At 44.0% G+C, this 27,466-nt stretch overlaps 1 protein-coding gene across 1 annotated transcript in view; it reads right to left on the minus strand.

The window, feature by feature from the left end:
* DSCAM (DS cell adhesion molecule) overlaps nucleotides 1–27,466 on the minus strand; it is a 597,611-nt gene that overhangs the window by 62,081 nt on the left and 508,064 nt on the right. Inside the window, 2 exon segments of the mRNA XM_048215087.2 lie at nucleotides 1,403–1,556; nucleotides 18,099–18,232. Coding sequence (XP_048071044.2) covers nucleotides 1,403–1,556; nucleotides 18,099–18,232 — 288 coding nt within the window.

Raw genomic sequence — 27,466 nt, forward strand, 5'->3', positions numbered from 1 at the left:
ACCACTCCCTCTTTTCCAAATCATCTCTGTTGAATTCTTGGCCTTGCCCTCCTGATTTTTCTCCTGCCTCTCTGGCCTGACCCCTTCCTCTCTGGCACCCCCTGTGCCTCTCCCTCCCCAGAGCAAGCTGATGTTCCGTAGAGCTACTCCTGGACCTGGGGCTACTCCTGGACCTGACTCTGACTCCCAGGTGGGTTCTTCCCATCCCAGGTATGGGGGTGTCTGGGTGCTGAACCCTCTCAATATCTGACTTCTTCCTGCCAGATGTCTCTTGAGAGAAAGGACTTCCCCAATTGCCTGCCTAACACTGAATACACAGAAGTAGAGAGGAGGTAAAGCTGTTGCTATCCTGCATCTCACGTTGCTGCTTTGCTTTGATCTCATGGTATAGACCTTATGCCCATTGATAATCACTGCTTTCCAGTGTGAGAGTGTGTGTTGGGGTGGACAAAAAAAAAAATCCACGATTTTATTTTCCTTAACAACAACGTATTTACTTTCTATCTGCAGTTGTGTTCGAAATGGGACAGCGTTCTCTTTTCCCTTCGCTATTTTACTCTGCCTTTTCTTAGCTACCCATTAATAAGCCTGTTCTCAAGAGCTCTTAGAGGCAAAATTGGAATCTTAGAATGTTCTCTTACATTCTCTTTTAGGCACCTAGCAGCCTCGTTAGTAATAAATTGCCAGTGTGGTATATTCCAAAATTAGGGGGCACCTCCTGCTGGCCTGGAATTGTGATGTTAGTACATTTACTCGTGAAAAGTGCTAATTTAGTGAGACCCTAAACACTGGGTGGTCGCAATGACCAGAAGTATAATAAGAATAGTTTGTGCCTATATATGCTTTTTAGGAGCAGTACCACCTCAAGGTACAGATTCTATATCCATTTTCACGAACTTTTATTCTTTGGTGACTCTGACTTCCCATTGTTAAGTAAGGTCTTTGTTTATGACATTCTATCAATAGAAGAAGAGCTAAAGATTTTCTTATATTTATAATTTTCCAAATTCCATAGATCTTAAAATAATCATTTCTCTTTAAGAAGTCTGATGCTTGCTTTTGATGAAAGTAGGACTTCCTTGGGAAGCTGCTATGTAGTGATTTTCACCTACCCAAGGGGTGAGGGTGGGCTCTTTTTCCTTACTTCCCCTAAGACACTTTGAGTTGTAAAGCCACTCGCCCTGAGCACTGTGTTCTCTTCTAGGAGGATTCTTTCCTGATTTGCACAAAAGCCCAGTGCCAGCTAGCCGCAACCTTATTTCTTAAGCTGGAACGTGAATGCACGTGATGCTCTGATTTTCTGGTGATTTTTAGGGCATCGTAAGCTTTATTTCTGGTAGAGGAGGGATTTAAAAACAGTCCAATGAGAGTGGGAAATGAGGTCTTTACCACAGTGGCGCACCTTTAGCCAACGGCTCTACCATGATGATTTCACTGCTGTTGCCTCTCCCAGCTGAAGTCACGGCTACCACCCAGACGCTGTATTGACGGTTCCGACTCAAGTTGGGAATTCTGTAGGAAAATGAGTCAGGAGAGGCTTCAAACTCGCTGATCACCTGTGAGAGGAGACATAAATGTTCCCACATTCAAGAAGGCAAATGGCACATGTGGATTTCCTAAAGGAGTGGTTATAAACATGTTATCTATCATAAGAAACAAAAGCCACCACCAATCCTTTTCTAAAAGGCTGGAATATACGATACCGATATTGACATCTCATATATACATGTAGAGAGCTTACATCGCTCTCTGTGGCAGCTTTCACAGCCACCAAGGAGAAATTTAACCATTGAAATTATGGGTCATGGCACATCTGTTTTCTGCTGGATCAAGTAACAAAAACAGATTTAGCCTCCTACCCCAAAAAAACCACCTAAGAACACGCAGAGTATAGGAAACCACAGTCTCAAAGGCATTGCTCATCAGGTAATGAAGGACAGAGCTCTCTGAAATATGGGAAACAAAGGAAGGGAGCCTACGATTGCAGGGCTTTACATTTTTGTGACAGTCTCCAGGCCATGGCACAGAGAGGGAGCCCAGGAGGAGCCCAGCGGCTTCCCTGAGTTGAGGATTCACGTCCGAGAGACTGGGAAGAAGCTGGAGCTCACAGGACAGAGCTATATACAGACAGAACTCTGGGGATCAGAAGAGGGTCCCACGTGGGTATTCAGGGCGGTAGATTTGTGCAGGCATGGGAGGAAACTACCAGAGACTAGGGAAAGAACTACCTGAACGGACTAGAGGTCGCGGTGCCCAGCATTTGCACAGGGCTGGGAAGAGTGCCTGTTCCACCAGGCGGATTGGAAGACCTCAAGGCATCGGATACAGTGCATCAGGGTCTTACCTTGGTGGTGGGGAATAATTAGGCCTAGATTGAACACCACACTGGTATTGCCTAACAAATATTAAAAGCAAAATTCATACAGATGAAATTGTCATGAAGTAACTTAACTGCATCCCAGACCAAAAATCAGAATATTTAAAGGAGTAAAAATATCCAGTGCTCAATAAGGTAAAATTCATAATGTGACATCCAAATATGAACAACCCAAATATCCATCAATTGGTGAATGGATAAACAAATGTGTTGTATCCATACCATAGAGTATTATTCAACAATAGAAAGAAACAAAGTACTAATACATGTTAACTGGATAAATCTTGGAGATATTATATTAAGTGAAAGAAATCAATCACAAAATATCACATACTTATCATTCCCTTTTTATGAAATTTCCAGAATAGGCAAATTCAGGAAGACAGAGAGTAGACTAGTAGTTGCCAGGGGCAGGGTAGGGTTGGGACAGAATGGGGGGTGACTTCTATGGGGTATAAAGTTTCTTTTGGGGATGATGATAAATGTTCTAAAATTAGATAATGGTGGGGGTTGTGTAATTCTGTGAAAATACTAAAAGCCACTGAATTGCATACTTTAAAAGCATGGCTTTTATAGTATGTGAATTATACCTCAAAAAAGCTATCGAAAAAATTTCAGCAATTCAAAAGAAAACACAGAGAAACATTTCTTTCATAAAGAAAATATAATTCAATTAATCCTCATTGACCCATAATTGACACAGTTATTAAATTTAGCAGAAATGGGTATTGTAACAGTTATTATAACTGTATTATAGCTATGTTATAGCTTTAAATATTCAAGAATTTAAATAGATACATGAATGATATAAAACGACCCAAGTCAAACTTGAGATGAAATTACAATATGTGAAATGAAAAATACACTGCATTAGATTAATAGCAGATTAGATTTGCAGAAAAAGAGGTCAGTGAGCTTGAAGATATATCAATATATGAAACACAGAGAAAAGAGGGTACAAAACTTAACACAGCTTTAGTGAGCTACGGGACAACATTGAACAGCCTAACACACATGTAATTGGAATCTCTAAAAGAGGGAAGGGAGGCACAACAGAAAAATGTTTGATGAAACATTGGCTGAAATTTTTCCAAATTTGATGAAAACTATAAACACAAGAGAGCCAAGAATCTCAATGAACTCCAGCCACAAAAATATGAAGAAAACCATACCAAGGCATATCATAATTAAATTGCTCAAAACCACGACAGAAAATCTCAAAAGCAGTCAGAGAAAGGACATGTTATACATTGAGGAACAAAAATAAGGATGTCAGCAGAGTTCGAGTCAAAAACAATCCAAGTGCTAGTGAATGTTTCCCCAAGAACCTAATCCCCAAAGTGATGGTATTAGGAAGTGGGGCCTTTGGGAGGTAATTAGGTCATGGGATTAGCGCTCTTATAAAAGAGACCCCAGAGAGCTCCCTTGCCCCCTTCCACCACGTGAGGACACAATGAGAAATCTGCAACCCAGAAGAGGCCTCTCACCATAACCCCACCATGACTGCACCATGATCTCAGCTATCTAGCCGTAGAACTGTGAGAAATAAATCTCCGTTACTTACGAGCCACCCAATCTATGGTACTTTTGTTTTAGCAGTCTGAACTGACTAAGACGCCAAGTAAGAGGATAGTGGGACATCATTTTTAAAGCACTGAAAGAAAAAAAAGTCAACCTAGAAATCTACACTCAACAAACAAATATTCCAAAACTAAAGAGAAATAAAGACTTTTTCAAAACATAAAAAGCTGAAAGAATCATCAATAGACCCACACTATAAGAAATGTTAAAGAAAGTCCTTCGGTCAGAAGGGAAATGATACCAGATAGAGATATATTTGTACACAAAGGGATATAAAGTACCAAAAATGGTAATTACATAGGTAAATATGTGATTTTTTTTCTTATTATCTAAATCTCATTAAAAGATCATGGATAATCAAAAGATAATGATGTAGTTTGGGGTTTATAACATATAAAAGTAAAATGTATGACAACAATTGCACAAATATTGAGATGGAAAAAAACAGATGCATACTATTATAAGGTCCTTATATCATATGTGCAGTGTGTAATATCACTAGAAAGTAGAAAATGGTAAGTTAAATGTATATGCTTTTAAACCTAAAGAAATCACTGAAATTACAACATACGAATGGCTAACAGACACATGAAAAAATGTTCAAAATCATAAGCCATCAGGGAAATTCAAATCAAAACCACATTGAGATACCACCTTACACAGTTAGGATGGCAAAAATTGACAAGGCAAGAAACAACAAATGTTGGAGAGGATGTGGAGAAAGGGGAACCCTCTTACACTGTTGGTGGGAATGCAAGTTGGTACAGCCACTTTCGAAAACAGTGTGGAGGTTCCCCAAAAAGTTAAAAATAGAGCTACCCTATGGCCCAGCAATTGCACTACTGGGTATTTACCCCAAAGATACAGATGTAGTGAAAAGAAGTGCCATATACACCCCAATGTTCATAGCAGCAATGTCCATAATAGCCAAACTGTGGGAGGAGCCGAGATGCCCTTCAACAGACAAATGGATAAAGAAGATGTGGTCCATATATACAATGGAATATCACTCAGCTATCAGAAAGAATGATTACACAACATTTGCATCAACATGGATGGAACTGGAGGAAACTATGCTAAGTGAAATCAGTCAAGCAGAGAAAGACAATTATCATATGGTTTCACTTACTTGTGGAACATAAGGAATAGCAGGGAGATCATTAAGAGAAGGAAGGGAAAAATGAAGTGGGGGGGACAGAGGGGCAGATGAACCATGAGAGACTATGGACTCCAGGAAACAAACTGAGGGTTTTAGAGGGGAGGGGGTGGGGAATGGGCTAGCCCAGTGAAGGGTATTAAGGACGGCACGTATTGTGTGGAGCACTGGGTGTTATATGCAAACAATGAATCATGGAACACTACATCAAAAGCTAATGATGTACTGTATGGTGACTAATGTATCATAATAAAAAAATGAAATTACAAAAAAAAAGAGTAAAATAAAGCTTACGAGCCAGCCAAATAAATAAAATGGAATTATAAAAAAATGTTCAATTAATCCAAAGGAAGCAAAAAAAAAAAAAAAAGTAGAACGGAAACAAATAGGACAATACAAAACCAAGTGGCAAGATAACAGATTTAAACCTATATCAATATATTAATAATTATATTAAGTGTAAATGATCTAAAATCCTAATTAACAGCAGAGATTGTAAGAATGGATATAAAGGCAATACACAACCATATGCTGCCTACAATAAACCTTTTTCAAATATTTCTCAAATATTTTTCAAATATTGCTGAAAATGCTGAACTGTGTTCATGTTCTAGTGTTCTGTGGAAGGTAATTGGACATTTAGCTAAGATTCTAAGTGAAGTGTAGAAGTAGCACTGTGGTTCCTCCTGACTGCTCATGGTAAAATGCAAAAAGGGAGAAACGAGTTAAAGAAAGTATTGTTAAGCAAAGAGGGACCAGAACTTAAAGATTTGGGGAATTCTCAGCCTATCCTTTGCAAAAACAGGAGAAAGTGTGTTGTGGATGAGAACATTAAGGGTGTGGACCAGCAGCCACGTGATAAGAAGATTGGCACCGGTGTCAGCCATGGACTGAATCAGCTACAGCAGCAGGAACACTGCCAGTTTTCATCAGATGGGGTAGAGTTAAAAACGGCTATCTGAGTTCTTTGATTCTACAGGACAGGATGATTGAGCTATTTGGCCCTGAACTTGTGCTATTCTTCAAGAAAAGGGGAGAATAGCTTTGAAGGATATTCTGACATCATCAGGGTCACTGCCTTGGTCACTCAACAGGCTAGACAGCCTCCACCTGAAGCCTTGAGGGTAGGACCTCCTAGAGCTGAGTGGGGGAGAATCCTGCCAGGGAGAGCCCTGGGGGTTCTATTCTGCCCTGCAGAACTGCAAAATAGACAAAGCCTCTGTAGAGGGCTGCAGTGTGGGCACAGTCCCACCAAGTACTTGGGGAGACATTGCAATCCCAGGAGGTCTTGAGGGTAGAGCATTGAGCCAAAGACGATTATTCCTGTGCCTTAAGATCCAGGGGGATGTGCCTTGCTAAGTTTTGGACTTACATGGGAACCATCAATTCTTCCTTCTTTCCTACTTCTTCCTTTTGGAATGGGAATGTCTACCTATGTGTGTCCCACCCTTGTATTTTGGAAGCATATAACTTTTGTGGTTTCACAGATTCACAGCTGTAGAGGATTTTTTCTCTGGATGAATGTACCTGGAATCTCACCCATACCTGATTCGGCTGGTATGTAGATAAGACTTTGGGCTTTAGAGTAGTTGCTGGAATGAGTTAACACTTATGTTGGAATGGAATGAATATATTTTGCACTTGAGAAGGACATGGACATTGTGGGGCCAGGGGCAGAATGGACTGAATATCTGTATCCCTCCAAATGCATATGTTGAAATCCTAACCCCCAATATGATGATATTAGGAGATAATTAGGTCATGAGTGTGGAGCCCTCGCGAATGGTATTTGTGCCCTTATAAGGTGATGCAGAGACCAGAGGTTGGTTTCTCTCTCTCTCTCTCCCTTTCTCTGCCATGTGAAGATACAATGAAAATGCAGGAAAAAGCCTGCACCAGACACTGGATCTGAGGGTGCCTTGATCTTGGACCTCCTGGCCTCCTGAACTATGAGAAATAAAGATCTCTTGTTTAAGCCACCCAATGTGGTATTTTGTTATCAAAGTGGACCCAGGCAAGGAAACTAAGGTACAGAGTAAGTGACTTCCTGACGTCAGCGTGGCAGACAGGTGAGCAGAGACTCAAGCTCAGTGCTCTGGTCCGAGTCCATGCGGCCGTTACAGGCAACCAAACACACAAGGGCTTACTTCGACCCTTGTAAGCTGTTAAGCAGACCTCATGTAGGTCGGTAGGCAGCATGAGCTGCAAGACCAGCTCTACAATTAATCAGGGGTGCAGATGTTAATTATGCTTCTTTCTTTTTTTATTATAATAATTTTTTTATTATATTATGTTAGTCACCAGACAGTACATCCCTGGTTTTTGATGTAAAGTTCGATGATGTCAAATATTCGACCATGGGCAATTCTCTGACTTTATTTTTTATTGACTGAGCTTGGGATCTGTGTTAAGAAAGAAGCATAATGATTCATTAGTCATTAGGATGCTTGCATCCTCATCACCCTACCTGCCCCCTTCTCCACCCCACCCCTCACGCCAGTCCTGTCCTGTGTTCAGAAAATCATGGGAGCATCGGATCCTTCTAGCATTTCAGAGGGGATTTGGCTTGCTTCCTAGCAGTCTGAGGAGACAATCCCAAGACTGTGTATATTTGTATTCTGTAATGCTCCAAGGCTATGTTGTTGCCAAATTAATTCTACAAAGCTTAATGATGTGCAAATTATAACAATCACTCCTATTGAACATTAAGCATCAACAGAGCATTAAAATACATTCAGAAAATAAGGCTTTTCTGTGAAGAGCACATAGGTTTTAGTTAAAACTCAATAAGCATCCCATCTATAAGGGACAATCGGTCCTTGACTACCTACAAAATAAGCATTTTATTTAATTTTTACCTGCAACCCAAGGCACAGCTAAAATCAATGATAAAAAAATACAATTTCTTATGCAACAATATTTGTTTCACTGTTTATATAGAAAAGAAACCAAAAGCCAAAGTGAAAAGGTTTATTTATAGAAACTTCTTCCCTTTGGAATGAAATTTCTCTACAGATTAGGGTGAGAAATAATAGTCAACCTGTCCAGGGGTTCCTGTTGGTGATTTGGGAAATTTAGCTGCACTGGTGTTATCACCCTCTGATGCCACTCTATTCCCCTGATGACTGTCATAATTAGGCACCATTTTCCAGCTCTCAGAAGTGTAAGCAGAAGGTTGCCAACTGATCAATTTAAACAATAGATAGGTTGATTTGTTTTCTTCATAATATATGTAACTGGATATTAAATGTGACTTTTCCTGTTGTCTTAATATTTTAGCAACTGGCTTACCAAGTGAGGATAGTCCCAAAGATGCTGGTACCTTCTTTCCTAACAAAAAACCCATGAGACTGTCTATGCAGGGCTTTCTGGTGTTTTATCCATCATCCATCTCTGGGCCCGATAAGAGGCTAAGTCAGGAATAAGACAGTCTGGTGGAGAGCAGTCTGTGTGCATTTCCACCGAGGAATGTCAGGGGTTTTTGAGCTCCAAGCAAACTCCTCGGAGAGCCTGGAGTCTGGAAGAATATAGAGATCGGTGAGTCACACCTGAGGAGGACAAAGGCTATGCAGAGTGGCAAAGGGTAGCCCGGCTCCTGGCAGGACAGCAGGCTGTGCTGGGGCTGGCTGTCACTTCCAGAGTGGTGGGTTTAGGATGTTTACGTCAATAGTTTAGATGAAATATAATACCTGATTATATTTACCTTTCATCAATTGTCTCTTTATTTGATTCCGGATTTCCCAACACAATGATCTAATCATGTTGGAGGTGACTTGCTAATTTGTACAATCCGTCCCTTTATGTGCCACTCCCTTCCAAACTCTGGTCAGTGAGAAGTGACTGATTTTATTTCCAGATTTCCCTGCCCCTTCTGCTGCACTGATGCATCAGAGACTCTAAAGCACTGAGAGTGTGCAGGGAATAGAAAGGAACAGGGGAGCTTCTACCTCAAGGGCAGCAAGACAGACAATTGTAGCCTAAAGAAAAGCACACTCCAAATGTAGGTTCCTAGGATTAGTGAATTGAAGGTGGCAAAAGGAGAAATTGGTGGGGAGGAGGGGATGCACTTTTTTCAAAATTTAAAAATTTAAATCTCTAAATATTTAATTTCCTGCTGGCAGATCTATAACTCTGTCGTCTCATCTTCAAAGTTAAGACAGAGATATTAGCCACTCTAGAGGGTTTGATTATGTCTACGATGTGAATTAATCTTCATGGATGGCTATAACTGGGCTGATAAGGGATGGCCAGAGGAATAGGACACCTGGGGTCAGCCGTGTAAAGTCACTGGACTACAGATCTCTCCTTTGGGTCTTGCAAAGAAAATGTATGCGAGAGCTCTTAGCCCCGTGCCTGTAATGGGAAAAACTCATCCATAGTTGCTGTGTTTGGATTCATAGGCATTTACTGAGTTCAAGTCCAGTGTGCAGACTGTAAGGGAAGTTCCTGCCCCAAGGGAACAAGAAATGATCGTAACTTGGCCAACGGAAGAATAATGAAATGAGGCATAGTAAGATCCCGACAAGCTCCTCCTAAAATCTAGAAATCAAAATCATTTCAATTCCCTTTCTTAAACTATTTCAGTCATAGTGGAGGACATGATTAATATTTATAAAATGCCTAGGAAAATAAATAAAAACTTCACGTATTTGATTTAAAAAATATTTATGGCAAGTTTCTTTTATAAAACCTCAGATATTTTGACTTCACGAAAATTGTACCCAGAGTAGAAAACACAGCTTGTGATTGACTTGTTCTGCCTTTCTCACTATTGCTTTATGTCTGGTGGGTGGAGTCATGGATTTCTGAGGAACCCGACAGTATACTCCTCAAAAGAACGTAGAGCTTGCTGGAAGGTTGGTTTTCTCCCCGTGCTTCAGTGTCACCCACAAAAACCCCGAGAACAGGGTCTACTGGACCTACTGTCACTACAGAACTATTTTTGCCTCTTGGCTTTGGTACAATCATCTTCCTTTCATGTTTAAGACACTTTGTAAGAGTAAATAAGGTAAAATTAACCACAATGAATTACTCTCAATGCTCTTTAGTGATTTCTATAAAACTGGATATTTATCCAATAGTTGCTGGATTCGTTTCCAAACCCCTCACACTATTTAGCTCGATGGATGACTTGCAAAGCCTGTAGCCTTCTCTCAGCCCCTCCACGGGGGGCCACATCCGCCCTTGGTTTATATGTTATGTAAGGTTCTGGTTCTGGTCTTTACTCCCCTTCAGATTAAGGTCTTGCAAGTCCTCACCACCTCTCCACGCTGGATGGGGGTTCAGGCTCTCTGAGGGTGGCCTAGCCGTACCCCTCCCTCTACGATTTCTCGGGGATCCTAGGTCCCAGCATTGCAGGTCAGGACCCACCCGCCACTAACCGGAACAGACTGAGGCAACACCTGTTGCATTAAGTTGACTAATGACCTAGAAATTATTTGAATACAATCGAGAATAACCATGTAAAGAATGACTATGGATTCGCAGGCTGCTCAGATCAAATTATTCAGTGTATCTCATGGATATAAAAAGAATTCCACTTAAAAAATTTCAATTAACTTTTTAATGAAAAACTATTTCTATCAAAGAAGTATGGTGCTTTAAAAAGCTCTAATATCTAATTATTTAAAAAAAGACTCGAATGTTCTGATTTTGTGGATAGTATGTTCACAGCAGTGATTTAAAAAAACCTCTCCCAGAGCAGAATAAGCAAAATAGCTCTTTTAATTATTGGACAACGACACTTCGAGGACATAGAAAATCTTTCTGTTTAGTGTCAGAGAAATGACCTGGATTACATTAAGAATAAGAAGTTAGCTGGATCAATTTAAGATTTGTCTTTATTCTTTAAAGTCTCATGTATAATACATTTTGGTCTGATTTTCATTGTATTTCACTTTTTTCACCCCAAGAGAAGGTAATGGATCTGGAAGCCTACCCTGCAGAGACAGGCTGGGACGGCCCGCATGCGTAGCGGAAGAGCGTATTCGAGCTACTCGCTTCCTCCAAGTCAATTTTGGTGGTTTCGTTTGCCCTTTCCTGAGATGACCATAACTGTTGTTATATCTACGACTGTTGGCTTCTTAAAAAGTCTTCCAGACAAACGACTTTGGCTTTGGAAATATAAAAATTATGACTTTGCAAGCGCACTAAAGTTGATGTCCAGAAAAGGCACAGAAGAAGCTAGTGGCTTCACATTACTGTTTAGAATCAGCACCGTCCAATTAGCCAGACTGGCACCACAGGGCCCTTACTTTACCCAGGCTCTTCGGAACAAAATCAACTCCGTTCACTACAGCTGTGCCTCATCTCTTCTCTGCGGTCACCCCTCTGCCGTGCAAATGATCTATCTGTAAAAGCGCTTTATTACTCTGACTTGAGCGCTGTCGCTTACTTGAGGATGAACAAGTAATTCACTGCGCATGTGCAGATGGAACCGGCCCGCGCCTTCTTCGCCAACTTGTGGCTGCTCCATCATTTCTAGCTCTGCCACCACAGAAAAGAGAGAGCCACCATTAGGTCTTTTAGAAAGACCTACGGAAGGATGATTTCCATGTCAGTGACTTAAAAGCACACGCGTCTTATCTAATTCTTTATGAGAGCGAAAGCATCCCCAAGTATATAAGATACTTTCCTGCCTTATGAACCAGAAACTTCATTATACAGCTTCACCTGTGCTGGACGACTCATAGCCATTATCCATAACATTTAATCCAACACAACATTTGCTGAACATCCGCTATTTCAGCATAATACCAGGCTTTCTAAAGGCAGAACAGTGACGAGCTGGGGGGGCCTGTACTTCTGCTGACAAGCCAATCTGGGGGCCCAAGTTTGCCCCCACCTAACAATAATGCAAGAGGTTGTAGTTACGCCAAAATGAGGCTGAAAACCAATGCTGGGGACCAGCTTCCCAGGGAAGGCTGTAGGCTGTGAGGGTGAAGGGCCTGGACTCTGAGCTCAAACACCTGTGGGTTGCAGTCCCTGCCTTAACCTTGCAAACTGCATGGTCCTGGCCAGATGGCACATGCTGCATTTCCGTATCACTAGAGTGAGGTCCTAGTAACACATACGGTACCTGCATACGGTAATCACAAGGATTAACTGATGAAAACCAGTATTGGTTAAGATGCAGATAACGGAAGCAATTTTGTGAGTTTTGACGATCATTTGCAAAATAAAATGGAAAAGCAAAAAACCTACCAGAATGGCAAATATCAGAGTCCATCATGTGGAGCAAGGGTAAATTTTGTTTGCGAAGCTTTTATTGTGTGGGTACAGGACTGTGCTTGTAAGATGCATTTCCTATTGTGAGCCACGAAGAAATACGTTTGGAAACCACAGGCATAAAATGTTTAGCATATAGCAAATGCTCAAAAATGGTGGAGTAAATAATATAGCATTTAAGTTGAGACTTAAGGATAAAGACTTTAAATGGGAGGAGGATGAGAGGAAAAAGGCAGGAAGGACCCAGAGTAAGCACGCGTGCACACGCACGAGACATGACACGGCTCAAGAACTGGCTGGAATAGGAGATCTGAGACTGGACAGGAGTTGGAGCTGGATCGTGGCAATCTATCCAGGCCATCTTGAGGATTTAGGTAAAAAGGGAGTCATCCAAGAATGCACCCAAGGGAGTGACATGGTCAGATCTAGAATATGAAAGAATGATGACAGCAATGTGGACACCAGACTGGCCCTTGAGACTGGCAGTGGGAAGGCTTCTGATTCCCACTAGTTTGGTTCCCCAGGTGAGGACCTAAACCCGGGGAATGTTGATGGGCATGAAAAGAAGGGCGAGGATTGAAAAGATATTGTAGAGAGAGGATTCTCGTGACACAGTCACTTCACAGATGCTGTTTCCTCTGGTTGTAATACCCTTCAGTTCAGTAAAACATCCCTACCTGGAAGCCAGGGCTGTACGTACATCCCAAGAAACTGACTCTGACCCTACTGTTTGTGCGACACCCCCTTGCCTGTGCTCCATGTCATCCTGTCCTCTGCACGTCCTGGTTGTGTCCTTTGCCACGTCACAAGAACAGCGACCATCTCTGGTATTTTCTGCCCTCCTTAGAACCAGGAACTTCTCTAAGAAAGGCAGACACTCTATCTTTTATCATGGCAGTCCCGTGGTCGCCATTAGAGCTGTTCTCTAAGCTCCTCTGGTTTTCCTGTCTTCCGGGTCTGTGTTGGGATTGGCTTCCTGGTTCCCTTGTGGTGGGGGGAGGCCGTGTTATGCCCATGTCAGACCCCCCGGAGAGGTCCTTCTGTCTGCCATAAATCCCGCATTGGTCCCTCCTGCAGTGCGGATAACACGGAGCAGAGCTACCACCAACTCACAAGGGACGTACATGTGAAAGAAAATAAAAGTCTAGGTGTAAATCCCTGAGATTCAAGCCTCTGGTCAGAGGACAAAGGGTATCATTAGATCATTAGTTTAGCTGGGAGACAGGAAGAGAAGGGGAGCAGGAATGAATTTGGTTCTGGACACGTTGGATGTGGTGGAGTCTTGATGGAGACATGGATGGAAGGAAGTTGGCAATATGGGACTGACTGGTCCTCTAAGATGGTCGGGGTTGGAGAGAAACGTTTTTGACCTTCATAACTTCAGATGATAGTTAAATTACAAGAACAGATTTAATGATTCATGGAGATAATAAAAACTAGGAAAGGAGGATGAAGGAAGAGTATTGAGAAATGCGTACATTTAAGGGTGGGTGTCAAGGGGGAGGGGGAAATGGCCTCGTACCACCAGGGGGTCTGTGGTGGCTTCGGGGACAGGAGAAGTGGCCAGAAGAGATGGACAGCATTATAAAAATGGATGGTCAGGTCGACCCCACTTGAGGGTTCCATCATGGCACTCTTGTTCGACCCGAGATTACTCAACATTTCTGGGTTTCTGAAGCCGTCTCCCTTGTCCTCAGCCCCATGATTTATTAAATGCAGGCCCTGGGGTGGGTGGGTGGGCAGGGGGCAAACGCACACTTGCTACCTTGGCTCAGAATTTACCCGGCCCCGGCGAAGGTTACTTTCCCTGCTTTCCTGAAGACTTGCTTACTTCTAAGTTGTGGACTACCCTGTGGGGAGTTTGGCTGCTGAAAGTCGTCTTCTGGATAAGAAGAGTACTGGAACATTCTCCTTTGCTCATTCAGCACCGTCGACTGAACACCTGATGGTGCAGGGACTGGATCACATCATCATCCCAAACTGGAATAACTGATGTGGGGCACGGCTCATTGACATAATTCTTTTAGGCCTTCTGATTTTGTTTTTCATAGCTGAGAAGTTTGTGCTGCCTAATTTCCCTGTCTCGTCTGCTTAGCACGTGAAAGAGACACTTTCTGTATCCTCACGCTTAGCTAACACATGGCATTTCCCGCGGGCTGCTTCCATGCAGGGAGGCGTGCTAGAGAGGAGATCCAGCTTCGCTCTTTTCTCCCTGGGACCTTAGAAGTGGGTGAACAGATCATTCCAACCATCGTATATGAAAATTAATAGCCATGGCCCCAAAATTATATGGATGAGTTTCTGAATCAAATGAATCTTAAGATTTTGTGGCTCGAATCTCTGCCTGGGAAGGTCGATGTCTCGGCACACCTGCGGGTCCCTTACCGTGAGACTCCCAGCACCACCAGACTTTAGATGAATTTCCAGTTTCTCGTCTGACCACATAAGCAATTTCAAATCTGAACGTCTTTGACTAAGCTGACCCGAGAGAACACAATGAAACCAGTGCCTGTTACTAGACAATGGGCTTTAGGCATTGCAGAGAAGAGCCTGGAGCTTGTCACAGGTCCTAGAGGAATTTTATATCAGCGAGGAGGTTAGCCGAGGGAGTCCCTTACAGCGCAACAAATTACAGGGTGTGCGGTGTCCTCATTTATCTTCCCATGTTCTACATTCAACTATGAAATCATTTCAGAGAAGGCGGAGAGATGAGCAAGAGAAACATACAGAGCTCACACTGCCCTCTGGTGTTTACTCGGCCGCATAGGCGGCAATGTCAAAGCCTCGCAAGAGGTGACAGCATCCAGTCTTCTGACTTCAAGTCAAATTACAGAAGCTCAGGAGGGAAACACAGTCCCTCTTTCCAGTAATTTATACTCTCTTCCTAATTCCATGTGAGTAAAACCCCCAAAATAATGGGCGGTATTTTCAAGTGTAAGAAATGTATTAGTTCTCTCCGCTCTTAGAATGGTATTGTTTTATTTTAAAAATAGGCCTTGTATGGGACATCTCTGTATCTCCCACTCAGTTTCCCTGTCACCCAAAAGTGATTTAAAAATAAAGTCTATGAAAAAATCTGGGCCTTGTGGTCTTAGGCGATGTTTGAAGGAGATGAAGAGCCATGTGGTTCGAGCGATGGAATAGCCCGATTCTGGTTCACTTCACGTTATCGAGGGCCGCTCTGGGACTCTGGACCAAAACAGACATGCTGCTGCCCGGAAGACCACAGGCACCCCGTCACGATCCTATTTCTGGATCCATGGTGCTTTTTCATATCGTCAAAAGCAGCACAGAGACACGTAGTTAGTGGGAGTCAGACATCAAGTTGGTGAAAAATCTGGTTGCTCATCCCCATCTTTTCTGGTTACTTGGATCTTATGATGGTCGTTTTTGGAAGGGCCTGGGAAGGTCCCGGGTGGGCGAACCCCACTGTTCTGTGCACGGAGAGACCGTGGAAATCCCTTTCTTCTCCCTCCTGCAGACAGTTTGATCACGGCTGCAGGATTTGTACCTCCTGCAATTTATTCCATGGTGTGGAATTCACAGGCTGGGAGGACGGGGACTAACGTGGCCGCCAGCATCCACAACGGGGGCTGTCGCGCCCACGCATCGGTCTGTCAGGCCCAGCTGCAAATAGGCCAGGCTGGGGTTGGCAGCTTAGAGATAAAGAGCAGATGGAGGGGGAGCTGCTGGCGTTCTGGGTACCCTGCTAGTCTCTTCCTAGGTTGCTGGAGTCAGAACAGCAAATGTGCGTGTGACAGCAAATAGATGGATGAATGAGCGAATAGAAATAAAGAAGCATTTCAGATTGGAGTGGAACACAGCTATGCTTTACTCGAGCAATGACTTCGTCTCTCTCTGGCGGATGGGTTCTATATTGGGGCTGACGGGAGAATCAGGGCCTGCGCAGGGGTCCTCCGCGAATCGCCTCTCTGAGTCGCAGACCATGACCGCCTGGCCCTTCCTCCCGGTACTGCTTCCTTAGTATCTCTGCACTGTGATGGCAAGATTCGGCAGGTGGGAATTACCACCATGACTGATACCAAAGAAGGAACCCGCAAGAAAGTTCTGGAGCCCGTCTCTGACCATTTACATGTCAATCTATACTTCAGCTCCAGAGGGGCTGCTGTTGCCGAATGTTCTCCGGCAGAGACGCAGACCTCTGCGAACCGAACACATGCTCTTCCCCATCTCCCATGCTCACTGTCTGGGGCGCTCCAAGGCCTGGGGGGGTCCCAACAGACTCTAGGCTTTGGAAAATGTATCACTTTAATTAGAGAATCAGTTAATAAATTAGTTCAAGAATATGATTCCGCCTGAAAAAGGAAGGAAATCCTGACACCTGCTACAACATGATGACCCTTGAGGACACGGTGCTAGGTGAGGTAAGCCAGTCACAGAAAGACGAAGGCTGTCTGATTCCACCTCTAAGAGACCCCCAGAGCGGTCAGATTCACAGAGGCAGAAAGCAGATGGTGGCTGACGGTGCTGGAAGGAGAGGGGATGGGAAGTTAGTGCTTAAGGGGGACAGAGTTTCAGTTTGGAAAGATAAGAATGTTCTGGATGTGGACGGTGGAGACGGTCGCATGACAGTGTGAGTGTGCTTAAAGCCACTGACCTGGACACTTAGAAATGACTAAGACGGTAAATTCTATGTGAAGGCATTTTACCACAATAAAAAACAAAATTAGGGGGCGCCTGGGTGGCTCAGCTGTTAAACGTCTGCCTTCAGCTGAGGTCATGATCCCAGGGTCCTGGGATCGAGCCCTGCATTGGGCTCCCTGCTTCGCGGGAAGCCTGCTTCTCCCTCTCCCACTACCCCTGCTTGTGTTCCCTCTCTCGCTGTCTCTCTCTGTCAAATAGATAAATAAAATCTTAAAAACAACAACAACAAAGAACCAAAATTAGTTCGTGTATTCATTCCACAAATACTTCCCGAATAACTATGCCTCTCAAGTTCTATGGCCCAGTGAGGGGACGGACAGGGGGGTCAGACACGGTGCCTACCTCCAAAAATGCCCTACATAATCCTATGAAGATAACATGAATTTTTTGTCCCACTTTTTCTTTTCTCTAAAATTTCCCATTTGGATCTGCTTTTGTATCTGGTCTGAGAAACAGCTTAGCTCTGTAATTATGACTTGGTAGTAATAATATTAATGAAAATAAAGGCAGCACTGGGAAGTATTAATTACCCTAACTTTTAATTCTGTCATAATGAACGAGGCGGACCACGTAATTGTCAGGGTCACAGATCCTCAGTAGAGGCCCCCGTGTCTGGCACAACAGGGACTTGCTTGCTCTCCCTCAGTGGGGATGGGGCCCGGCGGGAAGAAGGGGTGGGAGTTGGGCCATAGGAGTTAGGGCGGAGGGAAGGGGGAGGCAGGGAGGGCCTGGAGTGCACATAATGACGAGTCCAACAGCAAAATCAATAGGTGTTGTCCTCCGACTATCAGTTAAGGCACAATTAAGACCTCTGGGTTTTGATTTTGAGAAGCCGGCTGGCAGTTTTGTGGGAAGTCACCAAATAAACAATAATTCTAGACAATTGTGTCCCTTACCATGATTCAGATGGGTATTTTCAAATGAGGTACAAATGAGGATGTTGCTTTGTGGTGGAGACAACGGGAGAAAAAAATAAAACCACTGGAAAGACCCAAGTAGGTGGGAAACAAAGGAACGAAACCGTCCCCACTGAGCACTCGCAGCTCGCTTCTGGAAGGTGCTTGAAAGGCACTTGGCTATTTACCAACTTACTGTGGGATAGGGGTGGGAGCAGAAGACAGTGTACTTTCGGATGATGCCGTTCAGCTTGAGAGGGGGAAGCCAGGACACGAACACCATGGAGGCCGAGGCCGCGGCTGCCTTCACTCCCGCAGGAGGACCTGGAACTAGAAGAGCCGGGCGTTTAGTCACAGAGATGCGGCTTCGACTGGGCGCTCGGGCCCACACTGCCCAACACGACCCCTGCCCCAGCTGGGCCCGGCCCCTCTCCGCGGTCAGCTCCTCGAGGAACAGTGCTGACCCGAGAGAGGGCTCCACCGGGTCCCCTCAGAATCGGCATGTAGAAGCCCCGACCCCAGAAGCTCGGACTGCGACCCTATTTGGAGAAGCGGTCTTTCGAGAGATGACCGAGCTTAATTGCGGTCGTTAGGATGGCCCTCACCGAGTAGGACTGGAGTCCTTCTGAAGAAAGGGGAACTGTGGACACAAAAACACCCAGAGAGAGAGGACAGTGTGAGGGCACAGGGACCAGATGGCCATTGATAAGCCAAGGACAGAAGTCTGGAACAGACTCTCCCTGACAGCCCTCAGAGGGAACCAACTTGGCCCACACCTTGACTTTGGACTTTCGGCCTCCAAACCATGAGACAACGCATCTCTGTGGTTGAAGCCCCCTGTGTGTGGTACTCTGTTCCAGCAGCCCTAGGAACTGACGGTCTCTCTCACTGGTGAGCCCCACCAGTCCTGTCCTCAGGCATGTCCTCTAAGAGCCTAATTTTAGTAAGAATCCTGCTGAGTCAGGTCAGCCAGAACCTCCCCAATATTTGATCACTCTTGACACACAAGCAGAAGTCCTGTTCCATCCATCTAGTCAGAACGCCCTGCATCCCTGATGTCTCCTGTCCGTAATTTTCCACCCAGCAACCCCACTCCTTCCCCTCCATCCCTTGGCTGTAAATTCCCACTTTCACTTGTTGTATGTGAAGGGAAGCCCAGTCTCTCTCTCTCTTACAGTGACCCCCCACTGAGGTGGTCCCCACACGTGTGCCTCACAGCAGTCCCCCTGAAGAAAGTCTCCCTTGCTGCTCTTCAACAAGTGCCACGAATAACTGTTTCTCCCACAGAACTTATACATTCAGCTCAAGTCCCTGTGTTCCCGGGAGGCATACGTCCCCCTTGCAGTCCCTCGTGATTCCCCGTCTCTGAACAGCGGGAGAATTTAGCTTCTTGTGCTGCTACAGAGTTTGGCTTTGAACAGGCTGGGGACGTATGTCTTGCCTCCTGAGTGAGAGAGGAATGCGGGCAAACTTCCACAGTCATCACGGACTACTCTTCCTTGCCCGAAACACTTGGTAATGGCATTCTTTTCGGCAGAGGGGAGGTACAGAAATACTTTAAATGAGGATAGATTTTTGCGTCAAAGATTCACAGCTCACGTAGACGACAAACCCTCCTCTGTAAACCATCTAAGAGGCAGGACGTGGTGCTAATGGTATTAAGCATGATTTGGGAGTGAGCTTGAAGGCATTTACCCTCCCCCCCATCTTTCCGTTTTCCAGGCTGAAGAGGGAGGATGGAGTGAGGTAGGCAGGCTACAGGGAGAAGGGAGAAGAACATTAATGTTGCTACTAGATAAGCCTTGAGGATCTTGTTTTGTTCCTCATTTGTCCGACTGCCCACGTGGACGGTGGGTCCCACCTGGATAGAGGTCTTCACATTCCAACCAACATACATCCCTGTGAGCCCCTGGAGGAAGCTTTGAGTCTCTTCCTGTTCCAGTAGCAACATAACTGCTCAGTAAACATTTCTGGAGTTGAATGTGTGTCTCATGATCGCCCTCTTGACTCTTCTAGGTCAAAGTGACAAAACCAGCAACCACCATGAGAGCCAACTTGGGTTGGACATCGTCTCCATTTGAAAATATAAACCTCGGGACCAGTTTTTGGCATCCTGCTGATGGCAGGGGTCTAGGAAAGGGGACACGCGTAAGCTATGACACCTGAATTACTAAGTCGTCAGGAGCAAGGCACTGCTGTCCTGAGTACGAGGGCATTTGTGCTCAGGTTTCCTACCGGTGAGGGTAACAGCCAAGACATCCACCAATCCTCAACCTGGTTCAGACCCGCAAAGGCTCCTCCTGAACACCAAGGGTAGAGTGAACATTTGCTTGACCTTTTCATCCTAATGGATGCCCCGGATTCGCCAACACTCTCCATTCCTTCTGCAAAGCAACCACCTTGCTGGCGTTCATGCCCAACACTCCCTCTGGCCAGCTTCCTTCTAGAAGCCCAAGTGCTTGGGCAGCAACCACCTGCGGGGCTGCTCAACAAGTCAGTCATGCTTGTTTTCCCCTTGTTTGTGACACTTATACTTGTCATGGTAACGCGATTTAATTCATTACATAAACCCATGAAATATGAGTGCCAAGGAAAGCTGTTTCTGTGACAATTAATGGGACTTCTTCGGAAAAGTTTTCTCAAAGGTAAGTTAAAAAAAAGGAAGGTTTGGCTAGGTTTGGGCTAAGACCATTGAGAAAAATGATACACATGGCAAAAATCAAGACAGACAGATTTAAAAAAGAAATCAAGCAAAGAGATTGTTGGCAAATGGCAGCATGCTTTACTCCACTATCAGGAAACCTAAGCTGGAAATGGCAGATGATCCATGATGGAAACTGTCATGGAACCGATGACGTAGAGATCTCTTCATCCAAAACTTAAAGAAATGAGACCATGTTATTTAATTAAAGAATGAATAGAGAATCAATCCTATTTGTATGTTTTAAGTTAAAATGCAATGTACCTTAAACACACCTTAAAGTACGTCTGTTGGTTACTGTAAACTTTAGTGACTTCTTGCTTTATTTCCATTAACTTCTCTTGATTATATCAGATCAAAGGGCTTTCCCTACATTTACTGTGTAAATCCCTGACTCCTCATACACTGATGTATGATATGTCTAGTGCAATATTCCTTGTAGGGTTATTAGAATTTTATACAACAAAATTCTATATCATGATGGTGGAAGATGTGAACCCTGCATTCCCACTGAGGGCTTCTATTCAGCTCTACCACTTAGCTCTCTGTCCTGGGCAAATACATTAACTTCTCCAACAACTTCTCCAACTTTCTCCAACCTTAGTCTTCTCATCTATGAAGCTGGAACAATAACTGTACCTATTTGTGGTTTTATTGCTAGGATTATGAGAGATAATTCATTTAAAGAATGTATATGGAGTTTTGCACACAGCAGGCACCAAATAAATTCTAGCTATCATTTGTAAGGACAATCTTCATTTCTTTACATTGCACACCACTAAAGGATCCTAGCCTTTACCTTGTGACCCAGTGTTGAACTATAAACACCAGATGCTGAGAGTTGCAGAAAACAGATGGTGTAGGATGGTCTGTCTGGGACATACTTCTTACAACATTCTTAGTCATCAAGTTACATTCTGTTAATCTGCTTTTTTTTTTTTTTAAATGGAAGTACAAGCAAGTTTAGATAATTTTCACGAATTCCTAGCCCTTGTTGAGTGGATTTCTGGCTTCAGATCTAATTGGCTGAAGTAAAGAATGCGGCTCCAGAGAACCAGCTCTCCCATGTTCTTTCAATTTGCCTACACCTCCGTACGGCATTTCAGAAGCTCTTACAGCTCGCACAGCCACTTGCCACTGAGATCTCCCCTCAGATTCACAGGTGCCTTAGACCTACCATGTCCCAAACTGAGATCACCGTCTTCCCTTCCAAACCTCCCCCCTCCTGTACCTGTTGTAGGAAACTGCACAGCTATGTTCGTGGTTGCAAAAGCCAGAACCTAGAATTCTCTCCCCTTGGCACCACCCCAGAGGATGTGTAAGGTTAGTGAGCCCTTTAGACCTCCACGTGGACATGGTTAGTAGTTGGCCTCTTCCTCTGGCTTAGTGTTCTGCAATATCAGACCACTTTTTAGATCTCTGGAAGTGGCATGCTTGTCCCACCCCAGGACCTTGACACAGGATGGTCTAGGGGCTTAGCTTCCTTCTGTTTAGAATCTTTTCCTACTCTCTTTCTTTTCCTTGACAACTCTCATGCATCTGTCAGGTTCTACTAAATATTACTTCCTTGAGAAAACCTTCTCTGACCACTAGCCTAGATTAAGTCAGGGCTCCCAAGTTCTCTCTTAAATACCTTCTTTTTGGGGCACATGTCAGGATCCACTCAAGTATCTGTCTCCTCCAGCAGCCTACAAGCCCCACCAGGCCCACTCTGTTCTCTACTGTATCTCCAGTGCCTGAGGCAGTATCTGGAACATTCTAAGATTTTCTAAGTGAATAGAAAAATGATTTCATCAGCTGTAATGTGGTAGGAAGAATTTTAAGATGGTGCCGAAGATTCTCTTCCTCTGATGTACGTGCCTGTGTAATTCCTTCCTGTTGAACGTGGGTGGTAACTGTCACTGTGATGGATGGATTATTCCCATGATCAGGTTATGTTATGTGACAGAGGTGAAGGGATTTTGCATATATAATTAATGTCCTAATCAGCTGACTTTAAGTTAACCAAGAGGAGAGTATTCTGGGTGGGCCTGACCTAATCAGAGGAGCCCCTTATAAGAGGGGTCTAGAGGTCAGAGATGGAAGAATTCAGAGAGATTTGAAGCAGTAGAGACACCCTCCCATTAGTCTTGAAGAAGTAAACTGTCCTGCTGGGGAGGGGCTATGTGACAGGGAAGGGCAGGTGGCCTCTGGGCGCCAAGGAGACCGTGCCAGTCCTACACATACAAGGAACCCAACCCTGCCAACAACCAGTGAGCTTGGGAGAGGACCTGACCTTGGATGAGCCCACATCCCCAGCCAACACTTGGATTTCAGCCTGTGAGATCCCGAGCAAGGGACCCAGCTGACCTGTCCCCGCACCCCTAACCCATGGAAATGGTGAGATAACAAATTTTTGTTATTTTAAGATGCTAAGTTGGAGGTGATCTGTTATACAGCATAAAAAGTGAGTCTGTACAGTTAAGGCTTCTAATGATGTATCTTAATGTAAAACATCAACGTCAGTGCTTTGGAAAAACTATTGCTCTGGTTTGAAGTGTAAGTCTGTCTACGTACACAGATGCTTCAGCCAACTCCATTATCGCGGTGGTCACGTCTCTGGTCTCGGCGATCAGGCACAGACAGGGGTGTGTGTGTGTGTTATGGGTGGTGTGTGTGTGTGTGTGTGTGTGTGTGCATGCGAGCTGGTGCGTGTGTGATCCGCCGTGGTCGCTGGACACCCCCAAGCCCAACGTGGCCCTGAGCCATGCGCAGACCACGTGGTGCTGGAGGGAACGCTCCACAACGGCCATCACGGTCAAGCCATGCACACATCTCTTTTCTGTTCCCATTTCCACAAGATCCCGATATTCCTGGCCTTTGCTCTTATAAGAGTGGTATTTTCTAAACATTCTTTAAAGGAGACAAGTCCTTTAACTGTGGCATCCTGTGGGGAGCCAATACACAGGCGCAGGGGGATGTGGGGTGGCTCTTCTTGAACTACAGCGGGGGATGTGGAGCCCCCCACGGGGCACCTCTGCGGCCCCGCCTGAGCGTCACCTCAGTGCAGGGAGCTCTGAAATCCGCAGGGGGCAAGGCCTCCGGGGACACCCTGGTCTGTTGTGTTGTTGGTGCACCTGCGACCACACAGAGCCCGGCACTGCCATGTACGCAGCACCTGTCGACGCAGGGGTGGCACTCCGAGTGGGTAGGCAAGTAGACTCACAGAGCCCATTGCTTTCAAGGTGCACTGAGGTGTGGTCACACCATCCCCTTCAAGAGAATGTGTGGCTCAGGATCTGGGGGCCCCAAAGATTCAGAGACAGCCTGATGTCTGTTTACTCCTCGCTCACTCTGAGCTCTGTTTCCAGATGCGCCCGTCCCCGCCCCACCGCAAAGAGAGTGTGACTCATGGGGCGGGGGGAACAGATCCCCTGTTGCACCTCTCGCTGGCCTTCTTCCCATATAGAATGATTTACAGAGTCATGTGCCTTAGTAGTGTACTCAGCAAATATTTGAACTTAAACACAACCATCTCTATTTATACATATACAGTGTTTACTTTTGCAGAAAAGGATTGGGGCTCTAACTACCTTATGCCTGCAGGATACAAATGACAATTGGAAAGTTAATAGATTGTGTTCTGTTTGTGTTCTCTTTCCCCACGGCTTTGCTCAGATTATAGTCTCAGCAAATAAAACGGTATTAGGATTTCACAAACCCTTTAGAATTCAGATTTAGCTGGTCTTGTGTTCAAAAAAACAGAAAACCAAATCAGCAAGTAATCTTTTGCTTTCTTGCAGAAGGATAAAGGTATTGAGCAGTCCTAGGGAGAGAATCTGAAGCCTGAACAACTCTCAGGGAGCCCGAAAATACGTCCACAGACCCGAGACGATGTCTCTGGGCCCAAGAGTATGTTTATGGACCCAAGAGTATGTCCACAGATTTCAGAATCTGTCTCCTGGACCAAGAATCTTTACAGAGGCCGAGAAACTTCTTAAGGCACAGGCAACTTGTTCTCTGAGCAAACATTTCAATTGCAAATTATCCTTGGCAGATGTAAACTTTTTAAAAATGTTTTGATTTTTTTAATAATAATATTTTTTTATTATATTATGTTAGTCACCATACAGTACATCCCTGGTTTTTGATGTAAAGTTCCATGATTCATTAGTTGCGTATAACACCCAGTGCACCAGGCAATACGTGCCCTCTTTACTTTTAATTTTTGATTCGATTTATCTTATCTATTTTTAGTTACTATTTTATCCTATTTTTGTACGTTTTATTAGCAAGTGCTACATTTTTCCTTCTTAGTATGATCAGTGACCTAACAACACAACTTAAACTCTAGGTTTCCTGACACTGGGGGTTTAGGGACCTCGTTTAAGAAGTGCGTGGGGTACAGAGGACCAAACTCAATGCTTGGTGCCAATGCATTAATATTTCTTTCCCCAAGAGAATATCAAAAAACACTGAAACTTCACTCTGTACCTGGATTAGTGTTTTACTGAGGCAGAACTTAATGAATGTTGGCAATCATTATTTTACTCGAATTTTGTCCATAACCTCACATCATTCAATTGAATCTGTCAGGTTAATCCAAACTTTCTGAGCTGTAAGACTTTGTAGCAGAAGTTTAAACAGGATCTATATTCTCAGTTTGACTAAGCATTCCTTCTATGACAGCCTTTCCCTTCTTTCAGTTCGACACAAAATTGCATCCAGTTCTATAAACTGCTCAAATGCCTATTTACAGAAGCTTTGTAAACAGCTAAGGAAACAGTCAAAGAAACTAAGAGGCAGCCCACGGAAGGGGAGAAGATATTTGCAAATGACACTACAGATAAAAGATTAGTATCCAAGATCTACAAAGAACTTCTCAAACTCAATACAGGGGAAACAAATAATCAAATAAAAAAATGGGCAGAAGATATGAACAGACACTTTTCCAATGAAGACATACAAATGGCTAACAGACACATGAAAAAATGTTCAAAATCATTAGCCATCAGGGAAATTCAAATCAAAACCACATTGAGATACCACCCTATGCCAGTTAGAATGGCAAAAATTGACAAGGCAGGAAACAAGAAATGTTGGAGAGGATGTGGAGAAAGGGGATCCCTCCTACATTGTTGGTGGGAATGCAAGTTAGTACAGCCACTTTGGAAAACAGTGTGGAGGTCCCTCAAAAAGTTAAAAATAGAGCTACCCTATGATCCAGCCATTGCACTACTGGGTATTTACCCCAAAGATACAGACGTAGTGAAGAGAAAGGCCATATGCACCCCAATGTTCATAGCAGCATTGCCCACAACAGCTAAATTGTGGAAGGAGCTGAGATGCCCTTCAACAGATGACTGGATTAAGATGTGGTCCATATACACAATGGAATATTACTCAGCCATCAAAAAGAACGATTTCACAACATTTGCAGCAACATGGATGGCACTGGGGGAGATTATGCTAAGTGAAATAAGTCAAGCAGAGCAAGACAATTATCTTATGGTTTCATTCATTTATGGAACATAAGAAGTAGGAAGATTGGTAGGAGAAGAAAGGGGGGGTAAACAGAAGGGGGAATGAACCATGAGAGACTGTGGACTCCGAAAAACAAACTGAGGGCTTCAGAGGGGAGGGGGGTGGGGGAATGGGATAGGCTGGTGATGGGTAGTAAGGAGGGCACATATTACATGGTGCACTGGGTGTTATATGCAAGTAATGAATCATGGAACTTTACATCAAAATCTAGGGAAGTACTGTATGGTGACTAACATAATATAATAAACAATTATTATAAAAAAATGCCTATTTACATTAGGTATTGAGTTTATAAGGTGGCTGGCACAATTCTTCACCGTCTCCAAATAGTGAATTTTTCGTGTATATCTGGGACACAAGATCATTGTGATACCAGTTTTTCTCTACTTCTTCCTAATCTCTGTTCTGCTTGTTTGTGAAAAAGCTGATGATTTATCCCAAGTCAATACTGACACTGGGTTCGGCATCACTCTTTGTGACGCACACCAGCCCACGTGGGATTCTTCACCTCCTTCCTGCGGGAACTGCTAGACCCAAAGCAGCGTCTTTCACCGTCATGGCGTCTCCAAACACCCTTGGCATTGGATGCAAAAGCAAAGAATAATTGATTGACAAATTAGATTTTAGGTCTCAGGGTCAAGCTTTGAGCAAGAACCCCATGATTCCTAAAAGTGGAGATTAAAAATTGATCCAAAATCACCAGTCAATAAGCTGTGGGGAGCCTTCCCTTCTTAACGGATTTCTGTACATTCTTCTGAAAAATGCAGGTGTCAAAATTTATGTTGCTGATCAATTTGCTCTTTAAATAATGATTCCAGTGACATTTGTGTTATTGCTCAGCAATGCAAAAGAATGTGCCACCTCCACTCTGAAGGAGTGGGGATCAAATAATCAAATATGTAGTGTCAGTAACCAACCCACTACTTGTCAAGCTGGCTGTTTGCACACATCACTTGACTCTTTAAATCTTAACCCTGTGCAGTCCGATCATGATGGCAGTTTGGTACATGAGTTCAGTTCAGAGGTTAGGTAAGTAAGGCGCCCAAAGACCCTTGGGCAGCAAGGGACAGAGCCAGCATCTAGACACGGCTTTTTGTCTACTGCATTTTTAAAAACTAAGTTATAACCACATTCACTTAGGACATAGCTTTGTAGAGCACTCCATTAATGTGTGACTTTCTAACGGCATTTCATTTTGCCCTAAGATTTCCCTAAATAATCCAATTTCTTCGAGTGGAGTTGGGTGATAATGCACATTACTGGGAAGAATTACCCGTGTGTTCTGGACAAGCTAACGCTAATGAGGCTAATTAGTGTGCACCCCAGTGAAGCAAGAAGGG

Source organism: Ursus arctos, unplaced genomic scaffold (genome assembly GCF_023065955.2).
Source record: "Ursus arctos isolate Adak ecotype North America unplaced genomic scaffold, UrsArc2.0 scaffold_4, whole genome shotgun sequence".
Taxonomy (NCBI): domain Eukaryota; kingdom Metazoa; phylum Chordata; class Mammalia; order Carnivora; family Ursidae; genus Ursus; species Ursus arctos.